We start from the raw sequence: 15,803 nt of genomic DNA, 5'->3' as shown, positions 1-15,803 counted from the left end.
CTATGCTGACGGTCGCAATGCGACAAAGTCTGTTCCTCTGTTCTATCCAACCGCTGATCTCCATATGCTTCTGTCATTACACAACTCTGGCCAGGAATTCAAGTTGATGTTCCTCCGTTTCAAATTTCTTTTGACTGTATCTTTAAACCGTAGTCGGGGTCTGCCTCTCTTCCTACTACCAACTGGAAGCTGTGAGAACAGGATCTGTTTTGGAAGTCGGTCTTGCGGCATCCTCATGATGTGCCCTGTCCATCGAAGGTTCTTTCTGATCAGCATGTCTTCCATGGGTGTTAATCCAGTTCTTTCAAGTATTTCCTTGTTGGTAACTTTGTCTTTCCAGGTTACTTTTATGATGGTTCTAAGGTGCCGCATCATAAAAGCATGAAGCTTCTTCACATGGCTTCTGTATACCGTCCACGACTCGGCTCCATACAAGAGAGTGGATATGACAATGGCTCTGTATATCTTTCCTTTCACCTTCAATGAAACATGATGGTTGTTCCAGAGTCTCTGATGTAATCTGCCAAAAGATGAACTGGCCTTAGCAATTCTTCTCTGTATTTCGGCATCAATACGCCCATCTTTCGCTGCTGTGCTACCAAGATAGGTGAACTCTGGGACAGAATTTAGTTTGATACCATCGACCAGTATATCCACCTCCTGGGACTTTGAAGAGTCTGGTTGGTATAGCACTTCAGTTTTCTTGATGTTTATCTTTAGTCCAAATTTCTTTGATGCTTCCGAGAAGGCATTTACTATGCGTTGAATTTCCTGTGGTGAGTGGGCAAGTAGGGCACTGTCATCTGCGAAGAGTAGCTCCCTTATCAGTACCTGGATGCTCTTGGTTCTTGCCTTGAAGTGTGTGACCTTAAAGAGGTCTGCATCTTGCCTTGACTGGATGTAGACACCATCTGTCAAGTCTCTGAAAGCTTCATCCAGCATCGCTGATAGGAATATGGAGAAGAGAGTAGGTGCTAGTACACAGCCTTGTTTGACTCCACTTGTAACTTCAAAAGCATCGGATGTTTCCACTCCATCGCTGACTTTGGCCTTCATCCCTGTGTGCAGCGACTCAATCATGGATGTGAACTTATCAGGGCATCCATACATCCTCAGCAGCTGCCACAGACCTGTTCTTCCAACTGTATCAAAGGCTTTAGTGAAGTCTACAAATACAACGTACAGTGGCTGGTCCTGCTCGATACACTTTTCTTGTAACTGTCGGAGGCTGAAGATCATGTCGATGGTGCTCCTATTGGGCCTGAAACCACACTGTGACTCGGGAACTATTTCTGGAGTGACATGCTTGGAGAGTCTGTTCAGAAGGATCCTAGCGAAGACTTTGCCAGCAATGGACAACAGAGAGATTCCTCGATAGTTTCCGCAATCTGACCTGTCTCCTTTCTTGTAGATGGTTACAATACTTGCATCCTTCCAGGCTTTTGGAACTGTGCCTTCATCCCATGCACTGCATATCAGCTGGTGCAGCCTGTCCACTAATTTGGTACCTCCATGTTTCCATACTTCCGCGGGTATTCCATCTTCACCGGGGGCTCTGCCATCTTTCAATCCAGCAATAGCTTTTGTCACCTCGTTCATGGATGGAGTCTCATCAAGGTAGTGTTTGGTGGTCCGCTGCTGTATGTTGTCAAGGGCTTCAGTCTGAATCTCTCCGGGAACATTTAAGAGCTTCTGGAAGTGTTCACTCCATCTAGCCAGAACTTCTTTGTTGTCTGAGATTGTTTCCAGCCCGTCCGCTGACTTCAGTTGTACAGGTCCTTTTTTCTGGGGTCCCCAAACTTCCTTGAGCCCATTGTAGAAAGCCTTCATGTCAGGGCTACCTCACTAGATAACATACAAATGATTTATTGCATGCCATCCAGAGCAATTAGGGTAAGTGTCCCGCCAAAGTACACAACTACGACAGTACAGATTGGTCAGTTTCCCAGCCTCCAGGGAAACACAAACCGCCATGTGTATCTGGCATTGATATTCTTACCCTGACAAATTGAAATTAACAACATCACCACGTTTCATAACTTATCATGTTAGTACATGTATATGTATAATATTCTGAATTAGGCAATGTTTCAAATCACATAGTATAAAAATTGTTAATGGCTTGGTGGTTATTTATCAAATTAACATACCTCTTTCACAATAGGAGGAAGATTTCCTATGTAAACTTCCACAAGTCTTTGATGTTGTCCTGTAGAATATATTGTAAGATTAGTGTGAGAATAATGTTTGCATAACCACATGACTATCACAGGTACAAATATTTTTATCACATATCTGGATATGATGACCAAAATTTCCAATTTTCTATATACTCCTAATTGCTTATATGACCTACTATTTTGAGATCTTATGCAAAATAATAATTGAATTGCCTCACACATCATAGAAGGAAGGAATCATCTGATTAAAGACTAATATGATGAATCAGGTACAGGATTCTTCCCTAGGGGAGGAAACTAGTGGATAAGTAAGGTATCCAATGTATTCCCCAGGAAGAGAAGTGGCTACCTTATGTTTTCATGGGCAGACTTTCAGCTGGGGGGGGGGGGGGGAATGGAGCAGCAGGACTGCCTGTTACACTGGTAACTAATGTAAATATTTATCAGATCCCTTTTATGAAGGTCCGTGTATAACATTGACCTCGATGCACCCTATTTCGTGCACAGTTTTTTTTGGTATGATTCATTTATAGTGATAAGGATTTCTGATGATAATACAGCTAAATCAGCTAAATTAATTATTACCATCCTTGTAATGATGGCGATCATATACAATCTTAAGACTGAGCTCTTCTCCAAATGCCTTGAGTACTGCAACAGCATGATCCTTCACTGAAAACCGTACATAGATCCACCTAGAATAACAATTACCAGAATGTTGACAACTATTTTACCATACTATATAAATAAAGTTTGACTTACTAAACACGTTTAATATTTGCATGATGCACCACATAATGATATTATTACTGTAAACACCCATGTACCATTATACACAAATTTGCCTTATGTTCATTTTGTCCTCTGGAAATTGTATAAAAGGGTTATATAAGAATAACAAAATTTCGGTCCAATCTCAAACTTACTCTCCCTTTTTATGAATGAAAAGGACCAAAATTAAATGGGAGTGAAAAATATTCTGGTATACAGCATTGATTTTCAATATTCTGTCACACATGAAAATTGAAAAGTGTATGATTATTCATACATTTTATTTTATGATACATACAATTTTTTTAACCATGTATATTCAATAGCAATCCTTCATATTTCCTCAATTCACAAATGAGAGGAAGCATGGTAATTTTCCATGTATATCAAACATTTCCTTGAAACCAAAACTGAAAAAATTTGATCATTCTTTTAAGGTTCTTTGATAACATATGAGTAAATACACAAAACCATTTACCAGTCATCTCCGTCAACCTCTGTAACTTTACCATAGTCGGCAAACTTCTTTTCAATATCCTATTGATAAAAAAGTAAAATGTTACACATATACATCATCACTTAAAACATCAAACACAAGTCAAATAACAAATACCTATAATAATGTAAAGCTTTAATTACATGAAATATATTCAACCTCAGCAGATCAAGTGTAAGGAAGGACACTCAAAACAAAACAAGAATTTCTGAGGAAACAATGGAAGAACTGTGTGTACATGGTTTTCCTCTGTATCCATTATTACACTGACAGTGTCAGTATTGTTATAGTTTGATAGAATATACATGACTGAGAAAAAATTGGCAAACCTCTATAGTCGATCCTTTTTGTTCTTTCTTCTTTTTATACTTCAATGTGTACAGTCCTTTGTAATTTACAGGAAAGTCATCAATCATCTCCTGGGTAATGACAGCTGTTACAACATAAAACAAAACATGATTTCTAACATAACATTAATATAATACAATACATAATGTCTAGCTTAACATTTACATAAAACAATACATAATGTCTAGCTTAACATTTACATAAAACAATACATAATTTCTAAAATAACATTAACTTAAAACAATACATAATGCCTAGCTTAACATTTACTTAAAACAATACATAATTTCTAGCATAACATTAACATAAAACAATACATAATGCCTAGCTTAACATTTACTTAAAACAATACATAATTTCTAGCATAACGTTTACATAATACAATACATAATGCCTAGCTAAACATTTACTTAAAACAATACATGATTTCTAGCATACCATTCACATAAAACAATACATAATTCCTAATATAACTTTTACATAAAACAATACATAATTTTGCATAACATTTACCTAAAATAATACTTAATTCCTTACATGATATAACATTTACTTACTGCAATAGATCATTTACAATATTATTAATTTCTCCATTGACTTTATTTGATTACTTATTCGTACATTAATCATTGATACAAGCATCAATAGCCATAATGACTGTAAAGTTTTAATTATACTTTAGTGAAGAGTTATATGCCCTTTGATTCATCAGAAACATCCATCTTTTCGTGTTGATTCTATTGTGAGTGCCGGGCAATGTTCTACTTAACCATTTTGTCAACAAAAAACAAATTATGCCCTGTTTGTTTATTTCAATCAATACATTTCTCTGGGTTAATATATTTTAGTGATGTTTTAAGATGTTGACTACCTCGCTCAGTATGGTGACTTTTCTTCTCCATCTGTCCATCACCGACTGAGAGCAATTTGGTACTCATGCTTTTATCACATCCTACTGCTGTATCCTGATAACCAATATAAGACATTAATTCACATCCAAACAAATCTCAAACAACTAATGTACACTACACAAGACAAAATTACACTGTAAAAACTGCAACAGAGGTCCTTATCTACTTCAATGTCTCCATTGGGATTCAAACCTGGAACTTCTGGCTTATTCAAAGTCTGATGCTCAACTGAACGAGCATACTCCCCCTTCAAGAAACAACTAATTGGTGGGTTTTCATGGGCTACAGTGATGTCTTTGGGACAATACTAAGTACTATTCCTGAATCCCTAAGGGTGCCAATGTAACAGAGGTCATTAACTATTGTAATGCCTCCACTAAGATTCAAATTTGGGACTTCTTGCTAACTTGTCTAATGCTCAACCGATTGATTTAAAGAGTTCTCTATAGGCGAGTGGTATATTGCGGCTAGTATTTAGTAGGGTTACATAACAAATACATGTTTCAGTCAAGTCAATGTCAAAAAAGATATTTAATTACACCAGTTATATCTGAAACTACATAGGTATATTAGATATAAAAATTTATTTACCGAACCAGTATTTTTGTTGTGTTTTTCACTGTATAGTACATGTATATCTATTTCTTTTGATAAAAACACTGATTATTTCCGACCATAACAATATTTTCTGGAGCATAAAAAGGGGCAGTGTTGGGTACAAGGGGCAGTTTTTTCAAGTAAAACTCTGTATTAAAAAGTTACAACTGCATGTATATCTAACATACTGGTGCCATATCTTATCCTTAGTATATTTCAAGTTCATCAACAGATGTATTTAAATTTCATTTTAATTACCATAACTAAAACTGTACATTACTCACTGAATAAGTAATATTTTAGCATATTTTTTCTAGATAAGTAGTAATTATCAATTCAACCTAATTGTTATTTCAGACATTGAGAGTGTATCAAGCTGTATACACATTAAATAGGTTTTTACTCCATGTATAAGAAATGAAATGTCAAAAAAGGTATCTGTGTTGTGTAGATTATTACTATTATTATTTACTTTTATTTTATTTTGTTTTTGCTTTGTTTTTTGTTTACCATTTTCTTGTTTTAATCTGGTAAGATGTGTTTCAACTGTGAGAACATTTTGTTTAAGATCAGCCATATGTGTATACATGAGATCTGAGAGGGACCTTGGCACCCATGGTTATGTGATCTTAATTGTTCTATGTAAGTTGGATCTTTTAGCTACATTTCTCTTCTTTCTCCTTTTGTGCTCTTAATCACTTAATTAATTGATAGGTTAATTAATCATACAGTTACATCATTACATAATGGAAATCAACATTGGTTATTTCAGAATGATCTTGTTAAGAAATACCAAATTTCAATTTGTCAAAATCCAAGGAGACCATGTGTCACATATTTGGTTTCATGGAATGAAAACTAAAGAAAACCAATATATGACATTTTAAAACGATTCTTCTCAAACTTTTGAAAATAGTGATAAAATCTAAATTTTCAAAATGTATGAAGTCCACCTGTTGAATTCTAACCAGTCACCAAGCAAAGCATATTGCAAAATAAGGAACAACCAAGAACCTACATATTAAATTTGAGAATAATCCAATCAAGTACTTTTGATCAGTCCCAAAACATGTAAATTTGATTAAGATCCACCCAGTAGGCCTATTTATCCCGGAACTTGTGCTGACATTGTTTGAATACACCTAACACATATATTTTTGCCGTATTCGGTTGTGACAGCTGTATTTTAATTTGCTTGAAATACTTTCTGAAATTACTCGAATATTATTTCTAACAATAAAACCAAATGTTGAAATAAGCGATTTTATATGTTGTAAAGAACAAGGTTGTTTAAGTCAATTAATAAAATTGCTGTCATATTCGTTGGAGTTTGAAACTATATTTCTGCGCGGAGCAATCATTTTGGCGTGCGTCATCAAGCAAAATTCAACGTAACGTCAATGCCAGGTAAGCAAAGAATGAACAACAAAAACTGTTGGAGTTCTGATTGTCTGATTTGCAATCAATGTTGCAGAATTAATAAAATACTTGGTCAGTATCTTAAAATATAAGCTGCATTTTGGCTTTCTTCACCCTTGCCAAAATACAGCTTATATTTAAAGACACTGACCATGTATTCTCTATATACTTCTCAAGAAATAGTGATTGCAAACTTTATAGTTTCATTGTCATAGTCAGTTTCAAAATTAAGAGGTGATAAAAATTACATATAAAGGAAAACTACATATGAATTTTGAGGCAGGTCCATCAAGTACTTCCCAAGAATTAGCGAAAACAACCATTCATTGTCGAAATCCAACATGGATCCCTTTTATCCATTTTGGTTTTCCATCTAATATTCCTCAAGAAATAACGATAATTTTTCTCCAAAATCCAACCATTGACATTGAACATTTTGTTTTTTTTTATCTGATCTATCTGAAAACTGAAAGACAACCACTTCATCAAGGCACCAAGGGGAATCTACATATCAAATTTGATAATTGTATGTGCTAACAATGGATCGGCTTATCATACCAAAACGTTACCAAGCTTATTAAAAGTGAATCAATCGCTTTCATTTACAATTAACATGTTTTCACATTGGTTGTTTACATAACAATTGGAGTTATTCTACAATAAAAATAATAAATCAAAGGAAAGTGACTTACATCGATAAAATCTCACTTTCCACTTCAGTCTTACCGGAAGTTTACGCGATACTAAGGACAAACTAAGAGAAAACACGGTATCTGAATTGTATGGTATTATCTTTTTTGTTAATCCATTGAATTGAATCATTAACTTACCTCTTGGGACAAACAATTATTTCTTTTATTTTTATCATTCAAAACAAGTTTAGATACCTTGTTTGCGCTTCTTATAGAATTACATTATAATTTCATCATGCTTTTTCAAGTTAGGACTGCTCTCATTTATTCCTGTCAAAACGGTTTGATTAAGTATCCTTCGTCGATCTTGTTCGTGTATTTTATAACTAGATCGTGCCCGGTATTCTAAGAATTATTGAAATTACTTAAAAATAAATACCACTTTGGTATTTGTTTGTTCCTCAAAAATACTAACCAAAATGTAGTAGAAAAAATATCGCTTTGGACACATAATAAAAAAGCCCCAATAATGCTTCCTGTTAAAACGAAAGTAGAAATAAATTTCTATACTAGTCAGAGATAAAAATACATGTACTGATATGCATTTTAAAGTACACGTGTATCAAACTTGTTCTTTTATCCTAACATAGTAAAACTTTTCCAATGATTCTATTAGGTTATCAACGAGACAGAACAGACAGAGAAATATATAGACGTCAGAGGTAAGTGTTGCACAGGGTGGGCACAACCTCGCATATATACTTACCGCTTTGAGTAAAAAGTTGGTTATTCAAATGCACGATCTTTTGAAATAGAAACACATGAAGATCCTTAATACATCTGCAACAAAACAGGGCGTCATATTTTTTAACACGACTCAAATTAGTGTATGGGAAATGTTCATTTCTGTTATCCAACTTTGTATAAAAATGTCACTTTTTCATTGACTTTGTTTTCCATAGAATAGAGTATAGCCAGTGGTAGCATTTAGTGTAAATGTCAAAGGTGAGCATGAATTTGCCTGTGTTATGTTTTTAGCCACACTAGATACTGTTTGTGATTTTTACTAAAAGCGAGACAACTTAATTATCCACATTTTGTGTTAAAATGTTTGTTGCATTGGTCATTAGGCCATGTCAAAAGTAACATGTTCTTTTTGTTATGTATGTATAAAAGAACTTTTTCTGTTTCTATTTAAAAAGGATCCTGCATTTGAGTAGCAAAAGCAGGACTATTGCCAACATGTGGGGTTGTATTATAAATATCATGCGAGCATTAATTTTCATTTTTGTTGTCTGATATATAGACTATTTCGAGTTTTGAGTTTGAGATACTGATATCCACCCAAAATGACAATTATACTTTTATTCTTTGTTTCCATATCTTTTTAGTTCTACTAGTACAGTACAGACAAGACTCAAGTGATGATTATAACCTAATCACTACGGAAACATTACAACAAAATAATTGTCATCCAATTCCTCCAGTGTTATTGGCTGAAAAAAATAAATGATGAGGAATATCCTGCTCCTTGCTGTGCTGTACTTTCTACAAGGCTTGCCATATGGACTACAGGCTAAATTTCTGCCTGTATACTTCAGGTCACATGGTATGAGTTTGACTGACATCAGCCTCTTCAAGTTACTGCTGTTACCCTGGATGTGTAAAGCATTGTGGGCCCCATATGTTGACCGTTATGGCACCAAAAGGGATTGGCTCATGTGGAGTATGTCAGGGTTAGCACTGACTTGCATAGTTGGAGCGTTTTCTCCACCTGAACTCATCATTCCATTGGGTTGTGTACTCTTCCTTTTCAATCTTTTAACCTCCACTCAGGACATTGCTGTGGATGGAATAGCTATACATATGCTGTCATCATCTGAGCTGGCGTACGGAAACATCGCTCAAGTAGTTGGCTATAAGGTGGGCACATTGGTCAGTGGAGGTGTCCTGACCTGGTTAAGTGATCACCTGCCCTGGTCATTACTCTTTTTTGTTTTAGTTGGTGTTTATTCCCTATCAACATTTTTTGTGACAATTGGCATACCACATACAGAACGGACACACCAGGAAGATACTGGAAAAAGTGAACAAAGCTCCAAACGAACAGATAATGAAGATGATCAGTATGGATGGTTTTTCAGACATCTAGTAGACGTATACAGATCAACTGGGACTAAATGGATTATTGTTTTTGTGCTTCTATATAAACTTGGTAAGTAGGTTTCATTATATTCTGTATTCTTTCAATAGAATGACTTTGTGTTACAGGTGAATGAACAAGGAGCCATCAGCATGGTTCCACTACACACTTGAAAGGTTGTTTAATTTTACAACTTTATGTTACAGGGGAACAAGGAGCAATTAGTATGGTCCCACTGTATTTGGTAGACAAAGATCTGCCAATGTCAAAAATTGGATTCTGGACAGGAATTGTTGGACAACTGGTGTCTATTTTTGGTTCATTTCTTGGAGGATGGCTGATATCACATCTCAGGTAAATATATAGGTATCCTGTCAGGTACTGTAGTGCAGTCAACTACATTGTATTACATATCTTAGATATGTTATAAAACCAAGAAATCCTGTTGTACAGTGTATTTTCATGTGAGGAAGCCTTGGCAAGGTTTTCTGGGGAGGCAAGTATTTCAATTCCTTACGATGGTCACCTCTGATTGTTAAAGCCCCAATATACTCATCATTTGACAAATTCATATGATTCAGAAAATTTCTGAGAAAACTTCCACTCGGTAATTATGATAAGATAACATTAAAACATACCTTCAGCTGAGTGATATCTATTAAGAAACACTTTGTATAATGAATAAAAGTGGGTCACATTTAAAATAAAAACTTATGCTATGTAAAGTTCATTGGGCTGTCACTAAAAAAGATGTGACCAATTAGCATACTAATTACACAGATTTATATTGAAAGTTGTGTATATTGGGGCATTAAAAACCAAAGTTTTCAAACTTTCTATTTCATGATAGATAATTTTATCACTTATTCTAACTTCATAACCACTGGATGATCATGATCATGTGCCAGTACAAGTGTTGGTGTCGTTTGGTCACTTCAGAGGTGTGGCTTGGTGTCCCTATAGTGTGACATCACAAAACAGCTGTGGTGGCACTTAAATGTGACATCAGAATATAGGCATGGCTTGGTGTCAGTGTGGTTTGGTGTCACAATAGTTTGACATCATGATAGAAACATGGTTTGGTGTCACTCTAGTGTGACATCCAAATATCACAATACTTTGACATCACTATAAAGACATCACAATACCTTTGCAGATTGATGTCACCATAGTTTGATATCACAATAGAAGTGTAGTTTGGCTTCATGACAGTCGGTCCAATTTTTGTGTACTCACCATGTTATGAATTTGATTTTCATACATTGTGTGTTTAATTGCATTAAGATGATTATGTTTATACAAGCATCATTAATTCCTCAGCTGGAGCACAGTGGACCTCCTCAAAGTGTCATGTATGTTGCGGTTATTTCCACTTACCTCTCAGATCCTTGTAGTATGTTTCTGGTCTGAAGAATATGTATCACTGTGTTATGGTAAGTAAATACTCTTTATATTCTATGTAATTTCAGCTGTGCTTCTGTAAGAAACTAATTTAATGATTTGTATTGATATATAAAACTGCCAAACCAATAAATGTCTCTCAAGAAATAATTTATCATACTTAACATTGCTCAGAAAGTGTTTCTATTATTTCAATTTGTGGTTCATAATTTTACAATAACATTTTGTGAATTATTTTCAGTGATATCCGTCTTGAGTATGCTCACTATGTTACTCATTAGTGGTACGGTAACCACAGCAACCTTTACTATGATGATGCAGTGCTCACAGCTAGCGCCCTCTCAGATCCAGGCAACACACTACACTGTGCTGGCTACACTGGAGGTTCTAGGAAAGCTGACCTTCTCTGTGGTGACTGGACCTATGACAGATGTTTTAGGATACAGATATGTGTATTTAATATTTATAGCACTCACTGCATTTCTACTACCATTGTTCAGATACTGTCCACCAAGTTTGGAAGAGAAAGCAAATACAAATAAAAATAATTAACATATTCATCATACAGCTCATTTTTAGTTGATTTCAAAATTAATACTATGGAAGTTGGTGAGCTGGAGGTGACTTCCTTCTCTTCCAATAGTATTTTCTTTTTTTGATGTCGCAAATAAAGACAAATATTAAATTCATAACATAATTTATTGAAACTTTACATACAACTCTTCATTGTAATATGTCAACAACAAACATTAACAAATGGTAGTACATATATATGGAGGGGTTAACAGACTACCTAACAGTTCATATTTAAACACCTTAGGTGCATTTAATTTGAAAAGTTGAAATAGTAGAAGAAAGTTTATATATTTGTAACAGCGGTAATTGTTTATTTCCAATGCCTTCGTCAGGGATCAAACTCAGGACTTCTGAATTAATACACTCAACCAATCAAGCTAAAGAGATCCTTCTCTTGCAGTATGTTGTGTTTAATATTTTTCAGGGTTGCATTAAAATCTACAATGCTTGCATGAAAGGTTTTATTTATTTTTTGTCCAATTAGATTTCAATTGAATGGGAAACAGAAAAATTGCCAACTTTCAAAAATTCAAAAAATATATTGACCTATTCAGCATTATTAACATCAATACGGCTTTTTATAGGAATTGTTGTACCAGTTTAGGCATGAAAATTCATTGGAATTGTTGTACCAGTTTAGGCATGAAAATTCATTGGAATTGTTGTACCAGTTTAGGCATGAAAATTCATTGGAATTGTTGTACCAGTTTAGGCATGAAAATTCATTGGAATTGTTGTACCAGTTTAGGCATGAAAATTTATTGGAACTGGTGTTCCAGTTTAGGCGACGTTCACCAGACAATATTTGCAGACAACAGACAGACACACTGACAGACAGAGAGTGATTCCAGTATAATACGAAACCCAAAAGTAATAAAAAAAACTTGAAAATTAGAAGAAATCCCTCAATACGTGATGAGACATTAAATGAGACAGTGCCTTAATATAGAAGCTTTCATCTGTAAAAGATAGTCATGAAGTACAGACTAATACTTTTTTTCAGATTAATGTTTTTTATCAAATATACATCAACTTTGATAAATTGATTAAATACAACATAAAAGCTGTGACAAATTGATAAGTCTGTGTTCTGATTTAAATGTCAGTAATATGCTTAATTAAAAACTACAAGTAATCTGTCATGATTTCAGGAATCTAAATAATTCATATTTAGTTTTCCAACATATTCTTAATCTCTCTGTTACAATGATTGAGAGCTTGGTAGAAACCTTTTATTTCTAAGAGATTAGTTTTTACCTGAATTTTCAACCACCAAGCTTTCCCGTTACTTATCACCTAAAACCTAACCCCTCCAAGTAGTGTGTTCAAAAATCTTTATTCTTGAATCTCTGGTATTTAGAAACTACACTGTGGTTCAGTTGACAACAATAGCTCATTTCACGATAAAAATGTTTCAAAATATTGTGGAGATTGATCTTAATAAGGGACAACACTATCACAAAACAGTAAATACTCCCAGAATTACCAGGATCCTCATATGTAACTAGACATACAAGTAACTTATACAGGTAAGATTTGCTAGCAAGTTATACAGGAAAAGTTTACTACCAAGTTAAACTAGAAAAGTTAACAAGTTATACAGGAAAGATTTACAAGGAAGTTTTACAAGTAAGGTTTATTAGAAAGTTGTAAAGGAAACATTTACAAGGAATTTATACAGGAAAGATTTACTAGTATGGTAAGTTATACAGGTAAAATTTACTTGTAAGTTATACAGATAAGTTTTACAAGTGAAATTCATGGGTAAGTTATACAAGTTAGATTTATAAGTAAGTTATTCAGGTAAAGTTTTCTATAGTAAGATTTACAGGTTTTACTTGGGAGATACACACGTAAGATTTACTTGTAAGTTATACAGATAAGGTTTACCTGAAAGTTATACAGGTAAAGTTTACTAGTAAGTAACACAGGTAAGATTTACTTGTAAGTTATAAAGGAAAAGTTTAAGAGTATGTTATACAGGAAAGATTTAATAGTATGGTAAGTTATACAGATAAGGTTTACCTGAAAGTTATACAGGCAAGATTTACTTGTAAGTTATACAGATAAGGTTTACCTGAAAGTTATACAGGTAACATTTACTTTTAAGTTATACAGATAAGGTTTACCTGAAAGTTATACAGGCCTGAAAGTTATACAGGCAAGATTTACTTGTAAGTTATACAGATAAGGTTTACCTGAAAGTTATACAGGTAACATTTACTTGTAAGTTATACAGATAAGGTTTACCTGAAAGTTATACAGGCAAGATTTACTTGTAAGTTTTACAAGTGAAATTCACAGGTAAGTTATACAATGAAAATTACAAGTATGTGAAGTAAGAATAAATAGCAGTGAAAATTTGACTATGTGAAAGAAAAATCAAAAGATTACAATTGATATTGGTTACTACCTTGTTGCACAAACTTCACAGACTAACACCATTGTTCATTTCTTATCTAACATATGCATAGGTGCATTGTATTTTGATTTCGTCAATAATATAAACATTGGACAGGCAAGTAAACAAAGAATTTCACATAATCTACATTTCTTATGAAATATAGAAAATGAATTTTCTCTCAACAAAACATGTAAAAACAATAAAAATGATGACATCAAAGTCATCACCTCATCATCTGTCATCTTCAATGTCCCACCATCATGTATATTATTTAAACTTCAGTGTTATTACATAAGGTTATAAAACAAATTATCACTGTATGATCTTATATTCCATTGGTCTGAATTACACCTCTTGAGATATAAAATGCTGTACGATTTTCTAAAATGACCCTGTGTCATGTACTTGTTCCAGTTAGAATGTTGGGAAACCTATCAATTAACACTAATGTAGAAAGATTAATGTTCCTACCTTGTCACATGTATTTGTTCCAGTCAAGGTGCTAAGAGACCTATATTTCAATATTTCTGTAAACTGCTGTTGCTTAGCAATTTGTAACAACACATATGTATATGATTGTCACTTCATAATTTATACACTGTAGTAGTTGTTTATCTATCAAATTACACCAGAATTTATAATTTACTAATTCAATTTCTGACATTAATTCCTTGTTGACTTCTACACATCAGTTTTTATTTTTCTTTCAAAAACTAAAATCAGTTTGTAAGATATGAATGCCCTTTCCCTGCAAATTAGTATAATGATTTTTGACAGGTCTCTATGTAACAGCACTCGTTGTCATGACTTTGGAATCCTGTCACAATCACCAACTCATCCAAGGTATTTGTTGTATTTGAACTTTGTATAAAGTGATGACAGTGCATTGGGATGTTAGGCCTCCACACCTCCTATCTTCCACAATAAAAGGTTCACATATAAGTGAATGTCGTTTAAACAATTACATATGTAGATGCAAAATAAGATATTAAAAGTACATAATGTAAATTAAAAAAAAGTATATATATATATATATATATTCCTTCATACAAAACTGAATTTAAAAACATTCATATATTCACAACATCATAAAAATATAATCAAGAAAAAAAATTGCTCCATGAGCTTTACAAAATCCTATTAGGACATTAAGAAACATTGTTGCAAAAATCAATATTTGTATCACTTCCAGCCAATTCCACATGTATCTCTCTAACCATTTCTGTAAGAAATAGATGCATAGATGAAATAGCCTGCACAAGACAGGTTTAAATAAAATGAGATCACTGTAATTCTTGGGGATTCTAACTTTCCCAAATATTGAGGCATTTATAAAATTTTAAAAAGAAAAATTATTAAAACAGAATCAATATTGTCTGTTTCATGAATTCTGTTTAAAATATTTACATAATTAAGTTGAAACATCAAGACAAAAAACACCCATTGCAGAATACTTTTAAATTGATTTATAATTGGTGAAAGTATGAATTTTTTAATGTGTCTGAAAATTTAAAATACTCATTTAATTTAAATATTAAATTATTTGTTTAAAGTAAATACTGCAAATAAATAACAAACCTTCAAGCACATACACACATGTATATCTTTTTCATCTGTCTAAATTTTCCCTGTACGATAACACAGGGACTCATAGAGACACAAATATTGATCACAACCCTGCAATAAACACCAATGGTAAAAAGATGATCAAACAACCAAAACAGTGAAGGGTAAAGCTAAAGTGATTTCAGTGTCGTGGACTAAAAAACATACCATCTACATAGAAAACTTAAATCTATGTCATAGTTATTTTATTGAAAGATCATAAAGAAGGTTTATATTCGTTATTTCTTAATGCTGAACTCAATACGCTAACAAAACAGCATATTTAAAATGCATATCTCTAAATTAAATTTTAGATTATT

The 15,803-nt window shown here is 33.5% G+C and overlaps 2 protein-coding genes across 2 annotated transcripts; one reads left to right on the top strand and one right to left on the bottom strand.

Annotated features, from left to right (window-relative positions):
- Window positions 1-1,937: 1,937 nt before the first annotated feature.
- LOC132550636 (uncharacterized) lies at window positions 1,938-4,733 on the bottom strand. The gene is made up of 6 exons (XM_060214726.1): window positions 4,667-4,733; window positions 3,777-3,880; window positions 3,430-3,488; window positions 2,766-2,875; window positions 2,151-2,209; window positions 1,938-2,000 (listed from the first exon to the last, which is right to left on the bottom strand). Exons 1-6 carry the CDS (start codon window positions 4,731-4,733, stop codon window positions 1,938-1,940), a joined length of 462 nt encoding a protein of 153 aa, XP_060070709.1.
- Window positions 4,734-8,000: 3,267 nt separating this feature from the next.
- LOC132550620 (major facilitator superfamily domain-containing protein 3-like) lies at window positions 8,001-11,583 on the top strand. The gene is made up of 5 exons (XM_060214712.1): window positions 8,001-8,076; window positions 8,746-9,569; window positions 9,704-9,851; window positions 10,818-10,930; window positions 11,140-11,583. The coding sequence occupies exons 2-5, from the start codon at window positions 8,864-8,866 to the stop codon at window positions 11,448-11,450; spliced, it is 1,278 nt and encodes a 425-aa protein (XP_060070695.1). The 5' UTR covers window positions 8,001-8,076; window positions 8,746-8,863; the 3' UTR covers window positions 11,451-11,583.
- The last annotated feature ends 4,220 nt before the right edge of the window (window positions 11,584-15,803 follow it).

Source organism: Ylistrum balloti, unplaced genomic scaffold (assembly GCF_031769215.1).
Source record: "Ylistrum balloti isolate Yb309-2 unplaced genomic scaffold, AGI_CSIRO_Ybal_v1 Utg370136, whole genome shotgun sequence".
Lineage (NCBI taxonomy): Eukaryota > Metazoa > Mollusca > Bivalvia > Pectinida > Pectinidae > Ylistrum > Ylistrum balloti.
This window is presented reverse-complemented; position numbering and strand designations above follow the sequence as displayed.

Coding starts and splice junctions, on each gene's coding strand:
- LOC132550620 (XM_060214712.1), top strand. CDS start 8,864: ATGATGAGGAATATCCTGCTCCTTGCTGTGCTGTACTTTCTACAAGGC. Junction 9,570..9,703: donor TGTGCTTCTATATAAACTTG/GTAAGTAGGTTT, acceptor TTTATGTTACAG/GGGAACAAGGAGCAATTAGT. Junction 9,852..10,817: donor TGGCTGATATCACATCTCAG/GTAAATATATAG, acceptor TTAATTCCTCAG/CTGGAGCACAGTGGACCTCC.
- LOC132550636 (XM_060214726.1), bottom strand. CDS start 4,733: ATGAGTACCAAATTGCTCTCAGTCGGTGATGGACAGATGGAGAAGAAA. Junction 3,881..4,666: donor AAGTCACCATACTGAGCGAG/GTAGTCAACATC, acceptor ATGTTGTAACAG/CTGTCATTACCCAGGAGATG. Junction 2,001..2,150: donor TTCCTCCTATTGTGAAAGAG/GTATGTTAATTT, acceptor TCAATTTGTCAG/GGTAAGAATATCAATGCCAG.